This window comes from Magallana gigas, chromosome 5 (genome assembly GCF_963853765.1).
Source record: "Magallana gigas chromosome 5, xbMagGiga1.1, whole genome shotgun sequence".
Lineage (NCBI taxonomy): Eukaryota > Metazoa > Mollusca > Bivalvia > Ostreida > Ostreidae > Magallana > Magallana gigas.
Genome location: NC_088857.1, coordinates 17211252 through 17233004, shown reverse-complemented (window position 1 = coordinate 17233004; position 21753 = coordinate 17211252). Strand labels below are relative to the sequence as shown.

General features: G+C 33.8%; 2 protein-coding genes across 34 annotated transcripts in view; one reads left to right on the top strand and one right to left on the bottom strand.

The window, feature by feature from the left end:
• The window catches only part of LOC105348710 (ankyrin repeat domain-containing protein 49), a 28111-nt gene extending 18435 nt beyond the window's left edge, over positions 1 to 9676 (bottom strand). For both annotated transcript variants that reach the window (XM_011458257.4, XM_066085047.1), the window contains exon 1: positions 9609 to 9676. The gene's annotated coding sequence lies outside the window, so the exon portion shown is untranslated. The remainder of the gene's footprint in view (positions 1 to 9608) is intronic.
• LOC105346986 (trichohyalin) overlaps positions 1 to 21753 on the top strand; it is a 45726-nt gene that overhangs the window by 14565 nt on the left and 9408 nt on the right. For 11 of the 32 annotated variants that reach the window (XM_034474094.2, XM_034474111.2, XM_034474103.2 and 8 more), the window contains 12 exons: positions 8902 to 9003; positions 13693 to 13773; positions 16225 to 16302; positions 17231 to 17315; positions 17954 to 18007; positions 19062 to 19304; positions 19645 to 19962; positions 20117 to 20206; positions 20326 to 20415; positions 20522 to 20605; positions 20792 to 21319; positions 21653 to 21718. In XM_034474094.2, the coding sequence (XP_034329985.2) occupies positions 8942 to 9003; positions 13693 to 13773; positions 16225 to 16302; positions 17231 to 17315; positions 17954 to 18007; positions 19062 to 19304; positions 19645 to 19962; positions 20117 to 20206; positions 20326 to 20415; positions 20522 to 20605; positions 20792 to 21319; positions 21653 to 21718 (1779 nt within the window). In that variant the 5' untranslated portion in view covers positions 8902 to 8941. Of the gene's footprint in view, positions 1 to 1055; positions 1172 to 5122; positions 5365 to 5531; positions 5789 to 8901; positions 9004 to 13692; positions 13774 to 16224; positions 16303 to 17230; positions 17316 to 17953; positions 18009 to 19061; positions 19305 to 19644; positions 19963 to 20116; positions 20207 to 20325; positions 20416 to 20521; positions 20606 to 20791; positions 21320 to 21652; positions 21719 to 21753 lie in introns of those variants that run through there. The other 21 variants (XM_034474136.2, XM_034474130.2, XM_034474124.2 and 18 more) reach the window with 21 other exon arrangements.

Here is a 21753-nt window from a genome sequence, read left to right as displayed (position 1 = left end):
GATTTGCCTGCTGAATCTCTGGATATAATCTCTTCATAATCACTTTTTCTGAGTCTTTCCATTTTTCCTTGTGAGATTTTTCTTATTTTAATGTGCTCCTTTAACACATCACGTTTCGTTAAAGTAAGAAAAGTTGACATCTGCTGTTAATAGCAGCAATCTGTCATGAGATAAAGACTTGCATTTATTTCAACTGAGAAAAAAAATGATTTTGAAAAAATATTGGTTTACAGTAACATTTTAAAAAAAACCCATATTTTAATTTGAAGGGAAAATCAATCTTATTAGGTGTGGCATTTGGTGTTTTTTCTAATATCGGACAGCTCAAAAGATGGATACGAAACATTTTTCTTAAGAAGCTGTTGATTTTACTTTAAAGCTGGACAGATTTTATGTTTTATAATCTACATGCCCTTGCCATGGGTGTGAAAATCCATTCATACACATGACATTATCAAGCGGCAAAATCAAATTTGACATATTGTTGAATGGCATCTGAAAAAATAATCTTATTTATGAGGGTTAAAGATTACCTGTATAGAAAACAAAACAAACTTTTTGAGCACAGGTGCTTCATCAGGGTACGGATAGTACCACCTAGTACCGTTTCTCTGGAAACCAAGCATGAACTGTTACAACCTTTACACAATAGGTCCCACTTATTCTTTTCATAACAAGGTATTTCAAGCCTTTACATTGCCTTTTCTGGTCTTTAATTGAGTGAATGGAGAAAAAAAATATTTAAGCTATTTTTGATTTTTCAATCATGGAGATAATTTTTTAGATTGTTAGTGAAAGCAAGACTATTGGTTTGAAAGGGGCTAATTTCTAACTAGCACATCTTACCACCAGTATATCTTGCCATTCGTCTCTGCAGGGAGTTTTTATTAGTCCATCGGTGTATAGTTTCCACTAATCTGCTCTGTTAAAGTGGACATGTGTTGGAAAAAAAAAGGATTTTTATGAATATGTAAAGAGTTGGCCTACCTCCCATGGTGCCTTAGTGAGATATGGTCCTTATACATATCCCAATGATTAGGCAACAGCAGGCACTCGCATTTCATCATTTCCCTGACAGCATCTTTACATATCATGTCAGTGTTTGTTTACTCGTTTCCTATTCACTGATTAGTTGGTCAGATATATATAAAAGAAAAACTCCACAAGGCAGGTGAGCAGACATTTTAAGACTTCTATAGTTCTTGATTTAGTGTTGTTACTAAAAAGAGAAACCCTTAAAATTTACAAAAATTGCAAAGACTTTCATTTATAAGATTCATGCGTTATGTATACTGTACTAGTTGTTGATAGCAGGATGTAAAATAACACGAAAAATAGGTGGATGGGACATTATAAACTATACACCGTTAAGTTTCTGACATGTGATGGTGCAACATGCACACGGTATGGTGGGTCAACCCTTAATTTCAAGGGAATTAGCTGGGGGAGGTCTAAAAAGCTGAAAAATCATGAAAAAAGGGCGGAGTAGGATATGGTCGAAATCTCAGAAAAACCACTATGTAGAAAATTTTGCACATTATGACAAGTAATTTTCCTCAGAATTGGTGATTGGCCTCATAAGGAGTGAATCAAAGGTATTTGTGCTGAATGGTAACTGAGGAAATTCTAGTTCGGAGTGCCGAAGATACTCATCCCCTGGCTACGGTGAATTGTATTAAAAAACTGTTCCCTGCCACCTTCACTGTGTGGTTGGAATCAAGTGAAGTCATACCCAAACTGACTATTACCCAAACACACTCTTAATCCTTTCGTCCACTGATAAACAATGATATTTGGTTTGAAAATATAAAAGATAAGCTGTTTAGGTTAGGTTTTGATTTAATTACAAATATTTTAGAAATTATGAGATAATTGAATTTGTTTTACTTTCATGTTAAATACTGAAATCTGATTGGTTAAGACGCAGTTAATAATATTTACTATTACCCTCAGCGTTAGCAACGCACTTGGCAACGGGTAACATTAAAAAATGTTACATGCGCGAAAATTATGCGCGTACGGTTCGCTGTAGAATTCACGTTATTCCTATATAAAAGCAGTAAAATTTTCTTTAAAATTTTAAAAAAGACATTCAGTATAACAAAATAAATAGTGCCTGTTTGGGAGGATAACAGTTGAAATTGACACCCCTCGAAAACCATTGTCAACCTCCGCTTCGCGTCGGTTGACAATGGTTTTCTCGGGGTGTCAATTTCAACTGTTACCCTCCCAAACAGGCACTATTTATATAGTAGAATTTAAGATATATTCTAACAAAGTTTAATGTCATCTCCTTTAAGTTTGCCAAAGAGTTTCCAATATCAACATTTGATAGACAATTTCTATTTACATGCAATTATTTTGTATTGACAAATTTATAAATTCTTAATTTCTCACACTTTGAAGGCAGGCATGATAATAGAATTGAAGTCATTTTTCACTCGGACTATTTGATCACAAGTCTGTTTGGGTACCAAGTCAGTTTTGGTTACGTGTTGACTGTAATTTGCAGTTTTGATGATCATATACACCTAAAGAACTATATGATGCTCTTTGATGCTCTTTGATTAGATCTAGAATTTATACTTTATTTTTGTGCCAGTGGTTGTAATTTTGTCTATGAAACATCTGAAATACGACATAGCTTTAATCCTGTCATGTCTAAAGAAACAATGACCCAGGTAAACATTTCTGGCAGGTAAGTTTATGCCTGCATACCTTAATAATCAATTTCATGCTGAAGCAGTCATGTGGGAAACTGACAAAATTTATGAATGAACTGGCGACCAGACAGATCTTGATGGATTTTATCAATTAAGTGTGCGACATCACCTAACACAGCTTGTCTGCTCCCAGTAGGAGGGGCGGCCATTTATCTTGACCCCCCATCTCAAGTTTCTATTAGATTAATTATTTGCTGATGTAGTATTATTCTACAGGGATTATCTTCCTAAATCTAATCCAGACTCTTTCTGATGCATATGCCACAGTAATCTTAATTTCTTGACACCATATTGTTTGTCAGACCCTCTCCAGGATAATATATGATGAGGTACATGTAAAAATGTCTAATGATGCTACAATGATTATATGGAAGCATAATTAAGTTATAAATCACAAAAAATTTAAGAAGAATTTAAATTGGACACATTTTATCATTATTTTTTACATTTTGATGTTAAATGATGGTAATTTCATGTAAAGTTGAGAGGCTTTATTTATTGTGTTCATTTATTGAGCACATTTTTCTTTCTCTTCTCAAACAAGAAGGACATTCTCCAATATTGTAACACTAACATACCGGGTACGTCATTTAATTCTTAAGCATGAAATAGGAATTTTTAAAATTCTTGTTTAGAGAAAAACAAATTTATGCTTCCACATTTTGGATTTTAAGACTTGAACTACCTCATGAATATAACAAAAGCAATTAGCCTTTAGTCACACCTAATAAAACATCCGAATAAAAAGGGGCCCTGTATTTTTCTTTCCAATGGTCTTTTAAACAAAGATTAGCTAATGTATTCAAAACAGGACATTAAAATGGGTGACATATTTACCCTGTTCCTTATTTATACTGGCAGCAGTCCCCCATTATCAGAGGGTTGACACCATCATGCCATTTTACTTTAGATTTGTAATGGTTAAAAGATTGTTTGTGGAAAATATATCACTTACGGAGATTGCAATTTTTTGTCGGAAAGGGAAACATGAGTAAACAGAGCACTTGGAGGTACAGTGTGAAAATCATCTCATCCTCTTTAAAGTGACCAAACAGTGAAGGGTGTATTGGGGATCAAACAGCCTCATGAAAACCTTGCTCCAGTGGCCATAACATTTCTGAAGCACCCATTGTTAAGGAACCTTGGACATTGACCTTTATTGCTCAGTTGTACAGAATGAAAAATTGTCATTTAAAGGGGAAGAATCTGCAGGCATCATATTAAGAAATTAAAAGACCAAATATTGTGGTAATGGGGGTGGGGGAGGAGGAATTGAAACTTTAAAGGGTTGGGAAATGTTCTCTCTTTGATTTTTTCACATACCTGTGATGCAAATATTATACTAGTATATGGTGTTGGAAGCTCACTGGTTGACTTGTTTAAGATATGTGTTCATATGAGTTTCTTTTGATATATGAGGATATGGCAGGACTTCGTAGTTTTTGTATAGCAATTTATTTTGCAGATTGCACAAATACCACCTTTTATATACACTGCAATAAGTATGTGCGTGCAGAAAATAATGTTCAAGCTGTCATTAGCAATTAGAGTTATCTCCCTCTCTGAGAAGTTGCTGTTTTGTCATCAGCTATGGCATTCATCTTTGGCATACACATGTAAAACCACTGATAAGCTACTACAGCGTTGACTATTGTCTGTGAAAGCCTTAAAGTTGACAGGATCTTGATTGAGACAAACCATGTTGCAGAGGGGTCTTTGATTTGAAAATATTAAAAAAAAAATAAACACTAGAACTTGATACTTCTTCATCAGTGGTGAATTGAACTTTACATCAATTAGTGTGAGTCAATCCCTAAGCATTTTTACGTCTAGCGATAGACTGCTGTAGAGGTGCAACAGTGCAGTTTTTGTCTAATTGCCTGAACATTTCTGTACACACTTATTTTAAATTACAGTTTGTGGTTTCTGAAGGTGTAAACCAGGGATTGCACGGATATAGCTTGTAAGACTCAAGGGGATCAAATCTAGATCTAAGCCTATATTGATCATCATAGTGTGGAGTGTATGCCTGTTTTACTAGTGATACTACAGGACAAGCTTTGCATAACTTTTATATGCCTCCCAAATAACTTATTTTGGAATGTAAACCAGAGCTTGCCCAGCAAGGGGTGAGAGAGCCCTAAAGGGGTACACTTGTAGGGAGATATTTTTCATTTCCAAATTTCTAATGATAGAAAAATTAAAGTCATCAAAAAAGTGAAGTTACAGATGGAGATTTCATGACATGAATATTTTTATTGAGGTAATTTAGGGAGATTTAGATATTTATGTGGTTTTGGCCATCATCTCCCCTGGAGGGCCTCAAAGAGGTACACAGTTGCATCTTCAGCTCCAACTTGATCTAAAGTGTTTGATTGGTTACATCTTGAGCTAACCTCTCCAGGTCATTATCTGCTCTGTACATATCATCTGAATGAAAATATTTTCTTCATAAGAGGCCTAGAACAGTTTCTACGGTTGTAAAATTCTTTGGCAGCAGATTTTTTAAGGTACACTTAAGGTTTCTACTTTAAAAAACAAAACCCAGGAATAATTTTTAGTCATCATTGTTAAAAGTAGTGAAGTTGGATTTTTTTATGAAACCCTCCAGTTCTTTGCAGAGAAGAAAATATTGATATAGGTGAGTTGTAAAGTGTATGAGATTTGAGACAAGAAAGTGTGAGGGCATGTCAATTAGCGGATGCCTAATGAATGATTTGTGAGCCACCAGACCGGCACTAAACAAGATCAGCATCAACTGATAAAGATCACACAGCTGCCAATGCAACATCCTCTGCCACAGTGTGCCCCCTGGTGAGCCCCTCCCATATGGTCTTGGTTAATCGGAGGCTCTGCAGACTTCGCCCCTTCTGTCACAGATTCCTAAACATTCAGAAGAACAAGAAGATCTGTCAAAATCTTGGATTTCTTTTTGTAAACTTTCGAGTTCCTTTCCTCTGATTTTTAGGGCTTAACAGGTTTTTGATAAGAGGATAATTTAGCAGTTTCATGTGTTTGGAGTAAACTGGCATTGTAATATTTGTTTAAGCACTAAACAAAATTAGGTAAGTTACCACTTTTTCTAAAGAATTTGAAATGATATGACTGCATTGCCATTAAATGGAGTTTAAGGAAATATATTTTCTTTAAAATTACAATAATATTTGATGATGATTCTGTTCCTTCACTGAAATCCTCATACTTTATATGCATCCATTTGAAGGAAATTTCAATGGAATACCTAAAAGTGAATATTATAATGGAGGAATTGCATTCATTGTTATATGAAACCATATATATAATTTAAACTAGGTTACAGTAGCTTATTATAGAAAAAGAGGAGAGAAAAATGTTGATAAAACAATATTGAAAAGTAAAAGTATTTCTTAGCCTGTTTTGACCTTGAAAGGTCTTCCCCTGTGATTTTGGCAGCCCCAGTTAATAGTTTGGTGCTCTTATTAACTCTTTATCTATGGATTAATTAACAATGTAGCTTTGTGTGCTGAAGATTTGGTTTTCATATTTTACTGTTGACAAATATGTTAACTAATTTATCTATTCTATCATTGACTTAGACGATTTTTTGGTCATTTCTGCAGGGTCAATATTAAGCATATATTTAGGATGCATTTCACTATTACTGGCTCCACTTTATTGCCATTGGTAAAATTTTATTCTGAAAAGATTGTACAAATTTTTGCAGCTTTAGTTACCATCTCCTTGGTGATATGAAGTTTTTAAGTTGTAAAAATTGGGGAGATTTTGGGAGTGTATTTTGTTTCCTTTAGGAAATGTTTTATGTCCCAGGGTGTGAATGGTTTTTCTAGGTTCACCTTGAGCTACTAAAAGCTGAAAAAACAGCAGCCATTGTTGAGGAGCAGGTTTTTGTAGTGGTTTTCGAGTGATAAGCAAAAGATAGTGAAGACGAAGAGAGAGAAAAAAAATTGATTTGATGCCAGCAATTTAGACCGACCTACTTTCCTAGCTCATAAGTGCCTAATATGATCGATATTTTCAAGTAATAAAGTTTTATCTTTTTTTTTTCTCCCTAAAACTTCTTTTTTCTGTAGTATCATGGAGAATCACGAAACATTAAGACACAGTTTTTATGCTGCATTCCAAAGAGCTTGCTCTGCAATTTGTCTACCCGGCATTATCTATGACATCATACAGACAAGATGAAATGGGAATTTTGCGTAATCGACTTTTATATTAAAAATGAATACTGGCTTCTCTATGGCTCTTGATTATTATCGTATCTGCCATAACGCTTGAAGATAGCTACTTCATCTAAAATCACTGGAAAAGAAGGCCTTTGTTAATCTGCACTGGAGTAATGTCAGCAGGTACTAAAAAACAGTGAGATATGCCAATTAAATTATTTTTTTTTAAAACACTGTCACATTGTACCATAATATATCTGGTTTATGCCTCAAGAAATTAAATTTTTGGTTGATTATGTTCAACATTCAAGAAAGTAAAACAGATAAATCTTCGAGCATCAGATTTTTGATAGATGTCTGATAATTTGAAATTCTATGAAATCATGAAAATTTATGGAGGCCAATTTTTGTGAATTACGAATTTTTACAGGTTCATGCGTACATAAATCTCTGTAATTTGCATTTATGTTAAATGAATCAAGAATGTTTAAAAAATTGTCAAGGATGTCAATTTGTTGATGAGAGGGAGGGGGCAATGAAATCCATGGAAATGGATTAGCCACCACAAATGGTTTTGATTCCACAATAGGTGCAGCTTATTTATATATGAATAAAAGCAGGCTTTTGGACAGTGTGACATGTCCTGTTAATGTATGGCCCTATGCTTTGATCCCATGTGGTCAGACTGAGTTTTGGTTAGTGTTCAGACCAGGAAGTGGCCAAGACCAAGAGTCGATTGATACAAGTTTGACCAGTGAGGGGTGAAATTTTAATTATGAAATCCATATCCATTAAGCTCTGTGTGTAGGTATCGTAATATGTTTTTGCTGCTCTAAAATCCCAATCCAGAGTAATTACAACATCAAAATACCAAGCTTAGAATACACAGTGATGAAGGAACTCCAGAGCCTGATGGAAATCACGTAACAAATGTTAATTGTGCTTGTCAGAATTCCTGCAGTGCGTAATTTTCTCGATGAACACAGACTTGTACGTTTTCTACTACACAATCTAAACAAGAATACGTAGAAATTGCACTTTTACCAAAAAATATAAAAAAAATCATCCCCTGAGCATTGTGTATAGTTTGGTAGTGGAAAATCACAGGAAAACTATTTCTGGAATGTCTTTAAATTCTTGCTCAGTCTGAAATCATGCCTTACAGGATACAAACCTGTGCATTTCATCTGATCTTGGCTCCATTAGATATATACTGTCTTCTGCATGATCCTTCGGGGAGGTGAACTGGTTCATGTATTGTTCAACATGTGATGTGTTCTTTAGCATACAGGGAGACAAATCAAAATTTTATGATGGGGTCCTACTGTGTTAGCTGCTTGTTTCTTTATTAAATGATCGTTTGCATTTCAATTATATTTGGCAGAATAGTAGAAAATGAATGAAAAAAGAAATTCTATATTTTTAAAAGGTTTCTATATTTCAGTTGAAAAACAATAATCAAAGTACTGAAAGTACTGATTTACACTTAACGTGCATCATCATCATCAATTCAATTAAAAATCTCTTGACGTGAGAGCATCCCTTTTTCAAAGATATCAAAGTATTGTTCTCTATACAGACCAGTGAGATCGGAACGGTATCAAATGGATCTTTCCAGATTTCACAACTTCCTAGCCTTGTATGAAGTTGTTTTGAAAGGCTATGAATCATATGCATGCTACTGGTTGGACACCCTAACAGGTGTAGGAAAACCTACATATACTATTGTAGCCATAAGTTTGATACAACAAAAATATAATGTTGAAACAACAAACAATTTGATTAATTTTTGTCTTTGTTACGTGATTTTAGTAAATTTTTTTAAGAAAGTGACATGTCCATGAAAACGGTTTCTCTTGTCTTAGAGTTTGAAACCAAAAAAAAAAAAGATGTGTGTGATTAAACTCATCAGTAATTCACAAGAAATGGATATTGACTATACATTTATGAAAATCTTACTGTCATACATTTTGTTAAAGAAATGGCTAAATTGAATATGATTTTTCTCTTTACAGGGCTTTCATTTTTCGTAGGGACTAATCCATACATATCATCATGAGCACATTAGAAGAAAGACGTGAGGCCCGTCGCCGGCGGCGACAACAGGAGGAGTCTGGGTAAGTTGAGCTCTTGTCAACATTGGAATAACACTTTTATTTCCCAGAAAATTAGTTACCATGGTGTTAATTTCCATTGAATGAAAACTATGCTCTTAGAATTAATAATTTTAAGTACAAATAGAGACTTGATTTTCCCTGAGATTTGTAACTAACTTTTAGCATGATTTTTGGCATGGTTCAACAAGCAATTTAAACAAATGCCAAAATTCTTTAATGAAAACCCTCTAGGTAGGAAAAAGAACCTTTGCTGCATAGTTTCAGTTGTCAATCTTCCTTCAAACATATTTATAAATGATCAGTCATTCATTTAAAACAATTAATCACATATAGTCGTCACCATTAGACCATGAAACCATGGATACCGAAGAGTGCACACAACTTTCTAGAATATTTAGGGCAGTGATTCATGACCTGTATTCCCATATCCCATTGAATTTTCTTTTTTCCTGCCCATTTTGCTTTGTTTAAACTTGCTTGCAACATGATTTAAGACTCTAATCAGAAACCACTTTAAAAGTGCCCTTCCTTTGAAGAAAACTTCTGCAAACATCTTCTACAAGCAGCACTGTATATATAAAGATGATGGATGTCTGTAGAATTACCTTTTAATTTCATCTGTTTTTCTGGTTCCCCTGGATCAGTGTTTACTGGTTGAGGTTCTTGGAGGAAGTGAGCCTCTGACACCAATAATGCCTTCTTCTGTATCATGGTGTCAGTCTAAATACCTTGATGCACTAATTTTTCTTACAGGCCCCCTCCTCCCCTGTTCTCCAAGAATTAAAAAAGAATATATATCAAATAAGTATTTCTTTCCAGTCTTTTATGAGAGAAATATGTCAATTATAAAACTATATTAAAAGGGTTTTTGAGAATTTTGCAAATGGTCAAACAATGCCGAGTTAGCTGTCATATATGATTTAAAATCTAGTTGAGTATATATACATTTGTATATAGATATATAGATAAACATGTATGATTCTTTTGATCCACCTCACTGATTTACCTCCATATTGATGATAAACATGTTACAGACAATGTACTAGCCAATGGATGGGAATTCGGTTGCACGTTTCCACAGCAACATTATTCGTTTCTTGTCCCAGCAATAAATTTGATATGACACATATGATGCTGATAGTAAGAATACTGGTTTTTACGTGTGCAGGGGGAGGTATGGGGGATACTTTGGGGGGTAAATTGTTTTCAATAAAAGAATTGACAAAGTTTAAGGACTAGTACCTACATTTTATTTCACATGGTTGAGGCAAAATAGGCCTGAAGAAATCACTTTAAAAAAGAGGAAGGTGAAGACTTAGATTATATCATGTGCTTCATGTATAATATATTGAATGGAAAAGTCGTTTTTTTAAGTTCCCTATGGAAAGGCCTCAAACATGCACATCACAGTTAATTAATATTGTCCATTAGCATGATAATAATATTTGCTACAAATCGCAATTCTTTTCTGTCTTTTTTCGCATTTATATCTTGGACTGCTTTCACGCAAGGTAAACTGTATTGATTGTAGAATATCTATAAAATAGCTTACATTTTCATTGACAATTTAAGGGATGCTTTTAAAGTTTTTCATTGCAAAATTTACAATTGATTCTGAATGCATGTATTTATTGTTAAATGCTTATACATTGCTGCATTTTGGATCAAAGAGTGTTGTTAAGGAAAATACATTATTTTGTCTCATTTAAATAAATAATGAAATTGAAATAAATTCCCTTTAAACAAAGAAATCATGATAAATTGTATTAAACCCTCTAAGCTGGAGAGAGTTCTTTAAAAAGCATTTGCACTGTCTAGTATGTCTCAACAAATTTTGTGGTATATTACATATTGGTGAAAATCTATATTAGCAGTATCTGCTCATGTGAAAAGAAGATCTTATTGGTGCAAAGTTCATTAGTAAAAATTTACACAAGAAGTTTTTTTGATTTCTTTTTGAATTGTAGATCAACTTTATTATGTATTTTTTTGCCCCGTCAATGTCAAATACTTCTTTCAAGACCATTCTCATTTTTTGCAAATGAATTTTTCAGATCTATGTCAGATTATGTATTCATAGCTGTCTGTATCAAGTTAAATTTGATGATTATCATGATTTCAAATCAACAACCCTGTATATTTGGTCAGTGCCTTTTCTGCAATACTGTTGTTTCAGCATATAGAAAATTTCGTAGTACACAGGTTCTAGGCTAGGCAGCTATCACTATACAATTTATCATCTACTGGTAAATGAATATTGTATCACCCATGACCATTTTGGAATTGCTTTTTGAAGACCAGAAAGATTTTGACTTTATTTTATCATTTTTGATCTTAATATTAACTTAACTTATATGGTCATCTGTAATATATATACTGTTCACAGGTAAATATTCACCACCATTTTATTTTCGCCCCTTTTGCCCTCCTTGTCAGTGGGTGAATTTATAAATGGGGGAATTCCAATGTCTCATAATATCTCTCTTTAAACACAACTGTGTCTGGAGGAATTCAAGAAGAGGCAAAACTGTTATAAAGTCTAGAAGGGCAAAAATTACATGAGGCGAAAATAACACTGTATACAGTATATGAATTGATTGACACCATCTGTTGAAAATACCAACATTGAAGCATCAGGGTTTATATTAGCCCATGCCTAGATTTGATAGTCCCTTGTTATGGAAATTATTTGTTTATATCATAGAATTTGGCTATATAGTGGTCCTATTACCTGTTAATTGTCAAGGAATGGTTCAGTGGTAAAACAGAGGACATCAATAGATCATTTGTAAGAAGGCTCATGGATTCATCAGTTAATCCAGATTGCTGTTCTAATTTTTTTAACAACTCCCCATTTTTTCTACACTTTCCAATACAAATCAGCTAGGCAAAAATGCTACAAATTTGTGAAAACCCTAAATGTGAAAGAAAGATTTCTTTTGCTTTCAGCCTTTGTATGAAGCATGAAGTAAAGACAACACATTTAGATAAGAATAATACAACACTTTGAAATTTAGCAAGGGTTGGACAGCCAAAGTAGATTAGCTCTAAATTCTAAAATCTAATTTCATCAGAATAGCATCATCTACTGGCTAGACCATTCAGCCTCAACGTACATGTACAAATTGATTAATGAAGTATTCTGAAAAGGTCAAGAATAGTTGGAATTCATGATGAAATAATTCAGAGTATGTTTTTATTCAAGTGTGCACTGTGTATATGAAAGAATAGTTTAGTATCTGATCATGTCCAGAGATTAAAACGTAAATGCTGCTGCAGTGAAATATTTCGTAAAATCTGCGATTTTTCTTGACATCAGCAGACGTTTCATTGTGCGTCAGAAACAGCAGCTAGACGGCACAGAGTGTGCTTTATATAGACATGAAGATGTGTAGCATGCGCTGCCTGTATACACCCACATAGAAACCACTTCTAGATCAACACTGGAAGCCTCTCTCTCAGTTTGAGAGGCAGAAAAAAAAACCGCTTACACACATCAAAACAAAAAAAAAATCTTGTCAAAATATATTAAAGAGATTATCAGGCTCCTTCTAGAAAACACAAATTTAATCTGAAGAGAGAAAAGGGTGCTTATTTAAGATTTCTTAAGCAGGTGGAAATCATCCTTTCACAAATGCAATTGGAGGAAGGGGGTCGAATTTAAAAAAACAAGATATACATTTGTTCTCCTGTCACTTGATCGGTATACAAGAACGTTGTACTTCCAGTTGATTGAATTTTTTATTTGAATATCCAAATTTTAAACTTAAATAAAGTAAATCCTGTTCAATATCCTGATAGATGCTTGTAATAGCTGCTCAGGTTCAGAACAAGTAACTTCTGTAAAAGTGATGCCGGGGGTACATTTGGTCATTACACATACTGTAAGACAAGATTTCCCACATTGTGTTTTTACCATTAACCTAGCTTTTTAATTGAGTGCAACAAATAAGCTTAATCATGTTAATTGAGGGTGGGACCAAGTTGTTAAATAGTTTGAAATGCCTGGAATGTTGGATTCAGTTGAAACAGTTATTCATTAATACAAGTGCTGAATTGACTTAAAAACCTTTTATTGAAGAAGCTCCATTTTTTCCTGAGAGGTGATTGAACTCGGTGTACATAGTTGTATAATGGTTCGCCTTCCTTTGGAATGGTACTAATTTACATGCTGTCAAAGAAGAACAGATTTTATAGTTCTTGCTTCTGTACTCCCACATCAGCAAATTCTGAAGATGGATCTATGTTACATACAGGACTGACTCTTTTATAGAGAGGATGTCTTCAGTCTTCACAATATCTTGATTTTAAATTTAATTCACCTCAGCAGCCAATTGCTACCACCACTCATAATAGCTCAGAATTATGATACATTGTACTGTGTGCAAGCAGGTTAAACAAAGCAGATTATGATTAGAAATATTGAATATTACAGTTCTGAAAATTCATTTTCATCTGTGTGGAATGATCAATTTAATTACATTTTGTACTACTGGTATATTATATGAAAATAGAAGGAAAATATGAAGATTGGCAACTACTATCAAAAAAGTTTTTTTGTACATGCAGTATTTAGCTTTTTTGTTTCATAATCTTTTTCCTTTTCCCCCTGCATTGCACTAGCTTTGATGTCTTTTTTTCTAATTGATTTGATTTTTTGCATGATTTGCTGTGCATGATTGAACACAGGCCTCAGTTGAACGGTGACGATGACCTTGACGAACGGTTGAGTCAGCGCCGAAGGGAACGGGAATCAAGGTTGAAACTCATGTACGTGCATCTTGCTGCATAAAGATGGATGTATTCATTTCTAGAGTCTTAAATATCATATAATTTACAACACCAATAGCTTATAATTAGTCTAGATATTAGCATGTCCAATACATGTGATTAGAACACTTACACTAATTTGATGTTGTAAAATTTAAATATTTTTACCTCTAGTTTGATCTTTTAAATTTTTCTGGCTACTGTATATTTATAATTTGAAAAAAAAGTTAGCACTTTTCATTTTGAAACTGGTTGGAAGGAGGTAATCTAAAGCAGAGCTCCATTAGCTTTTTGGGGGGCATGGGAATTCAAAAACTGTTAAGATTTTCTTTTTTTAAACTGAAAACAAGATATTTCAGCTACTTGATACACAAAATTCAAGATAATCTCAAAACTGAAGTTGTAAATTGTGAAAACTTTTTAGAGGAAAATATCTCTATCGTTCAAGCAACCGCCAGATATTTTTGGATTTACACTCAATAAGTGAAAGGATAACGTGCAAAAAGAGATATAACAGTAATTCAATATTTCAATTTTATTTTTCATGCAAGATGTAACACAATTATATCTACTATGATCCATAACTTTCGCACCACATACAAAGCCATTATGAAACTCAGCGGGATGTATATAAGCCATAGGCACATGTAGGCATTTTACAGAGGGATGTTATGAGATAGGAAAGATGATATGTGTACCAAGTTTATGTAATACTGCATATGGTTCATATTACCCTATCATTATCTATCTATCTCAGTTCTGACATATGCTGCATAGTAAGCCTGCCATGTGTAACTATATACTTCAAAACTTGTAAAGTCTTCAAAGCATACAAATTCTCATAATCCACAAAATATACATTTATTGATGTTCACTGTTAGTCTTTAGCATGATCAAAACCTTGATCTACATTTCATATATTGTTGAGCCGCAAAACACGAATGTCAAGGTGACTGATTGTTAATTATAGGAATGCACCAGAAAACATATTAAACATATTATTGCTCAATCTTATTTTTTTATTATTATCTGCGTAGTATTTGGTATTTGAGCTAGGTTAACGTCTGCTCCTATTCGAGCTAGCTGTTTTTTTCCCGCTCTCTGCCGCAGTAAGTGCAGAGTCATCAGATTGCATGGGCAGAACTCACTAGTGTACAACACTACATTAGGAGAGGCTGAGGAGGCAGCAATATGTTGGACGATTTCCAAGAAGTTGCACGCTATGATTTATCTAACAGACTGGTACCATCAGTCAGAACTTATGGCTGCAAGTTAGCACTCTGCCTTCTTATTTTGCCCTCTTCTTTTTCCGGCTTTTCCCCCAAACAATTCCGATGGTTACAGATTAGATCTAGAAAACAGAAGAGATTAACAAACATATAATGCGTAGAGGAGGAATAGGTCATCTTTGCAGCGTTGTTCAGGATTTTATCTTTCTTTGTATTTTTTTCAAAGCAAGATATAGATTAAAATGTCGCCAGAATTTACAGGGAAAGGGGCTCCTCATATGATATAAATGAAAATATTTCTCTGATTTAAGGATCTGTTAAGATATATTTTGTAGTCAGTGTTGTAAAGATGGAGGAATTATGTGTAAGAGAAAGATAAGAATCTTTCTCCTCAATCTGGCTGGCTCTCCACATTCTTAAGATTATAAATATATACATAGCATGGGTACTATATATCTGTGTTGTATTCAATGGGCAATCACTCCTGGAATGAGATATGTATCAGTGTTGAAGAGGCACCACTGGCAAATAAGCTAGAATGTTATCTAAACAGCAATCATATGAAATATCTTGGAAGTTCTTTTATCATATATATCATGTTATTGTATGGTTTACATGTACATGCATATGTAAACATACCTACCAAATAACAAATACATTTACAGTAATTATTACTTTTCTAACACATATTGTAATAATTTTCTATGAATACATTGTTCGTTAAGGAAATTTATGATAAGATTAGCATGTATTTTTCCTTATCCTTAATTTTTATGATTAATTGTTCCATTAGATAGAAATTAAAGGTAATTTCTTAAAAGTTTGTTTTAACTGTTTGTGACTCATTGACAAGTAGATCATATCCAACTGAAATGTAGATGGGATTCATTAAAAAAATATTTAAAAAACATTGTATCTTATAAGAGCATACTTGCATCTATGTTATATAAAGTAAATATCATTGAATATTTCAAACAACAAGAATTTATTTTTTTTCCTTTTGGAGTACAGAAAATCAAGCATTTCAGTTGGTGGTTGAGATAATACATCAATGACATTAAATATCATGTCTTTTTGATTTGCCTGTTGCAGATACATTTGAAAAAAAAAAGTAAAAAAGTAGTGCAGTTTCTTTCTCGACTCTTCCCAGCATCCCAAGTTTTTGGTTTGTGTGTGTGTGTGAATTTTTACCTCCATTGTTTTTCTTCCGAAACTAACACAGAGCTGCGGGTGTAAATGCAATAAACGGAGAGGATGAATTGGAACGTCGGCGGAGGGAAAGGCGAGAGCAACGGCTCAGGCAAGATGAGTTAGCCACCCTATAACGTGGCACTGTATCTATTGTGTGGGGCAGTCACAGTGTATATAATGTGGCAACCATTTGTTAAGATTGTTGTTAGTTATCTTTCTTGCAACAGCAACTTGTCAAATTGAGAGTTATCTCTCTTTTAAGTTTTTGTGTATTTTGCAAAAACATCGAGTTCTTGCTCTCATACAGTTATTATTTTTTTTGTATTCTTGTCACAAATTTCCAAATTAAACATATGTTTGTCAAATGTTAAAATTTGGTGACAAAAGTAAATAAAAGTCTCATATGGTATTGGATCCAAATTCAGTTACAGAATTTTATGAAAATGTTCAGAGCCTTTTAAATTGAATTCTTTTCATGAATCAGGCAATATCAGTGGTGGTTTAAATTGAAGAAATTGGAAATGAATGAGTGTAGTGTAGTCTTGTAAATGGTACATTAGTTTTCATTCAGGCCAGTATATAGAGCACAAGCTATTTAAATAAACCTGACAAAAAGGGAAGGTTCTGCTTTTAATAAATAACTTTGATATATGGAGCAAGACCTGGGATTTTTTTCTGGTCAAGCAAAGGTTAGAATTATTTCAGAATTGCATATGTTTTAGGTTTTTTCTTTGTTATCTAGAAACAATGCTGTTGTATAACTCATTGTTTGTGAGGCATTTAATTTTATTAAATATCGTGTTTAAGAATTCTGTTGCAAAAAGAGCTATTTAAGTTGAATTGATATGCATATGGACTAAAAATTATAAAGTTACAAATATTAAAAGGTACTATTTATAATATTTCAAACTAAACTTTAATTTTCTTTGAACAAAAGTTCAAAATAATTTTAATTAACGAGGGAAAGAAGTAGAAAAGATTACAGGTGCATTGCTGTGTAAGTAGGTCATTAAGAGTTTTGTGGTATTTTTCTTTAGGTCCTCTGAGGTCGCAGAGGATACCAGCACCTCCAGTCGCCGCACGCGTCGCAGAGGAACAGAGGACGAGATAGATGCTACAGAGGTAATAGGTTCAAATCTAAACTTGTCTCAATCTTGTTGATGTTAATTAGAAAGTCACCTCATTTTGTAATGACCTATTAGTTTATGAGCTAAAAATTTATAGAGAAAATGGAACTGCAAATTTTGGAATGAAATCTTAAAATTTTGGATTATGGTACTCTGGTTTCATCAATTTTTAGTGAGCAGGAATTTTCATGGATTTCAAATGGGAGCTGATACACAAAATTAAATATTCCATAATTGAATATAATTTCTATCAGTGTAGAGCATTATTCTTGAATATAGGTATCCCTGAAATTGCGTTTTACAAAATCCATGAAAATTGATGGCCACTATTGAAACAATTATTATTGGATTTTATCATTAAGATCCCCTAAAAAATTTGATAAATCAAACTTTATTTTTGAGCAATTTAATAAATCAGATTAATTGCCTTAGATTCTGTATGACTTGTTTTACTCTTAGATAGATAGACCCTTTCAGTTTAGATAGGGTTTGGTGATAGTGATTTCTTCAATGAATAGCAGACCTGGACTGTTTGTGTTACATTGTTTTATCATTGGTAAAAAGATCTTCATCAGTTGTTTTGCCATGAGTAATAAGAGCTTCATCAATGTTTGATCACTCATTTGCATACAGGAATCTTCATACACAAGCACGCGTTCTCGTCGCCGACGTGGATACGATGAGGAGGTAACAAAATAAATCTGGTGTTGTCTCCATGGACGTATACTCCGATAAATTCCATCACATTATGTAGAGCTAGCTCCATTAACATCATTGTCATTATGCCTAACATCGCACCAATTCAAAGACCAGTTTCCAAGGAAAAGAACCATTTAAAAAAAAATTAAATGAAAGATCTCCACCCTATACCCCAAATATTTTACCTTATTAAAAGTGGGAAAATTGAACATTTAATTTTAAAAAGCATGGCCATTAGAGGTATGTAGTAGTTTGCATGTACATGTATAAGCTTATCATTAAGCTGTCCCATTAGGAAACAACCCAAGCTGTTTGATTTATACCCAGTCACTACAATTCCGTAGATTATTCCAGACAATTCCTATTCAGATCTCATTTTTATGAGTCTGGGGTTCCAGGTTCTATTAACTGATCCAAAAAGTCACTGTGAGACCCAATGCACTTGATTCCTTAATGCATTTCTATTTGGATATTCAAGATACTGGTTTAAGAAAATTGTGTTGCAATTTTACATCTATGTACTTTTACATATCTGCTTTGCCATATCAATATTGCTTATATAGATCATAAATTTGTATTTACATGCTTATGGTCATCTATAATTGTATTTATCTGTATTTATATGTACATGGGCTTTTATAAAGGTTATTATATACCGGGTATTGCTGTAGATAGATTAGAAGTATATGAAATTATATCATATAAACTCTAAAGACAGATTGTGTCAGGGCCTATTTAAATCCATTTTTCTGCAGTATTTATTTCAATCTTTTAAAGGTAGTCAAATAATAGGCATTTTGATGAATACATGTATCTATATCATGTAAAAAAAAAATAAGCAGATGAATGATTTTACCTGCATTTGAATTCTACCTGAATTGTAATTAGAATCATTTTAAGATGATGACGTGATAAATTGTAACAATTTGTGATGAATTGTAAACAATCTGTGATGAATTGTAACAATTTGTGATGGACTGTAACAGGCAATGATGAATTGTAATAATCTGTGATGAATTGTAATATTCTGTGGCGTATTTAGGAAACCCCAGAAACCCCAGAAGCCGCTCCCGAGGAACCACAAGTAGACCCAGAGGAAGCAGCTCGCAAGCGCCGGGCAGCTCAAGCCGAGCAGGAAAGACAGGAAGAGGAGGAGCGAGCTCGACGAGAAGAGGAAGAAGAAGAGCGCCAGAGACAGGAGGAAGTCCGACGCCAGCAGGAAGAGGAGCGAAGGAAACAGGACGAAGAGAGAAGAAAACAGGAGGAGGCTGAGCGTGCTAAGAGGGTAGGTCATAGGTCAACTGAAGGTCAAAGGTTCAACGTGAGTGGTAGGTTAAGTGAAATTTTAAAAAAGTTGACATGCTGAACAAATAAAAGAATGCAAGTCTTAACCTTCTTTTTTGCAAGGTAAGTGATGTTTGAGCATGTGTGTCCTGAATGATTTTGTTTATAAAAATTGAAATGATAGATTTGTTTTTAAGTTAACTGTAAACAGTTCAGTGATAAAAGTTGAAATATTATTTGACTCAATGTTCCTTGTTTATGCAAATTTTCTTTGAATGCTTGTTCAATATTATCATGCATGATATATTTCCTGCATGTTTATTTCTGCATGCCATAAACAGGAAGAAATAGATAACATACTAGACAGACAGAAAAAAGAGCGAGAAGAGCAAGAAATACGAATCAACGAAAGAATACGCAACTTACAGAGTGTTAATGACACGGTGAATGACGACCTGTTTATTGACGAGGACGACTGGAATAATCACACAAACAACAGCGTGCACGGAAATAAGTTATCAGACATGGAGAGGAGAAAATCAGAAAGCAACAAAACCAGTCAGTTAAAGACATTTTTCGAGGATAGAATGGAGGAGCAAAAATCAAATGAACTCCATCTTGAAATCCACAGGAAAGATGGATCTAATAAACGCCAGCATGTAAGACATTTGTTATAAGGATATTCCTTACTCTTTATTTTTCTTTTTTAGATCATGTTAAAAGACTATACATAAATGTAAATAGATGATCTATTTCTTACCAGTTGAAACCCTTAGTGAGGCTTTAATCAGTCAAACTTTCTTGGTTATTCAGCCAGGTAACCTAAGTTTGGATGAGTCAAGCCAGTCTCATGTTCAAGAAAGGCTAATCAAATATCAATCTTCACTTCAAATTTCCCCAAAGGTAAACACAGATTAAAGATATTTCAATCTGCCGTTGAAATTGAATATGGAAACATTTCTACAATATGTAATAAATTTTTATCAATTAATTTTAAAACTTAGCTATTTTTCACTGTTTAGGATGCATCGCTTTCACCCAAAGATCTGCATGTCTACCATGCTAAAGTTATCTCCCCTGGCTCAGATCGCTTAAAAGATATTCAAAAAAGAGTAAGCTACTCTTGTGATTTCTTATATGAAACAGTAGCATTGAAATTGCACATTTCATTGTACTACTTGAAAAGTATTTTATAAATAAATTCTAAACTTTTGATAGTTTGAGGGGGAGAAATCAAATGGGGATCTCAGCAATAATAGACTCGGGAGATTGAGTGCAAGTGAAACTCATCTCAATATTACAGTAAGCCAGTCTCTCTCTCTCTCTCTCTCTCTCTCTCTCTCTCTCTCTCTCTCTCTCTCTCTCTCTCTCTCTCTCTCTCTCTCTCTCTCAATACCAATGAAGTAATGCACTTTGCTTAGAAATTTAAAATAAAAGATATAAAAGAGATGGTCTAAAATTTCCTGCAATTTCAAAAACACTTTCCAGGAGAAAACAGAGTCTCCTCGATTTGGAAGTAAAAAAGTGTTAGACAGATGGCAGCCAGCCCATAATTCACAGAAATCTCCCTTGGCAACAAGTTTTAAAGCCACAAGCACAACCAATATGGACAGTGGTGCATCACGCAAATCTGGCACAGTGACACTCTTGGCATCAAGATTTGCCACATCCAAAGAATCTCTGAACGATAATCATGTGACCTCACCCACAACACTGAAGCATTCTGGGTCTTTTAAGGATGTATCATCAATACGACGACACTGGTCAGAGAGCACAGATTTGACAGAAAAATCGGAACCTGCTCCTACTAGTTTAAGGAGGCAGAAATCTATGGGAGCCAAAGTTTCAGAGAGATGGCAGTTTGAGAAGCAAGATGGTGCATCCTCATCAAAAAATAACAAGGAACCATCATCTCCGTTTAAATCAAACAGAGAATCACTGTCATATCAAGAAAGTCAACTCATTTCTCCATGTAGGTCAAGGCCACTGTCAGCTTCTTCCAGTGATAGTCAGAAAGTAGGTCAAGCCTTACATGGTTCTTTTATTTTATACTTTAAATTTTAATAAAATTTATATCTCAAAAAAACTATCAGTGATATACAAATTTGTTTGATTTACAGGTGTCTTGCTATTGGTAATTGCATGAAATCTTTGTTTTTACTTAATTACTTGCTTGCATTGTTTACTTTGTTTGAAGATTTTGTTTATTTTGAATTTTTGTTTTAATGTTAACACCTACATTTGGTTTGAACTAGCCTTAATTTTAGAAATAGAATAAAACCCCACAGACTAATTTTACATATCGCATGAAAAGCAGGCTGTATTGGCATGTGATTGTTCAAATTTTAGGACGTTGTTGTTGCAACCCCTGTTACCATAACAACAAATGGCTGGCATCGTACAAACGGGACTAAGGTAGGTCGAGGAATTAGTCTCCTGATAAATTTATT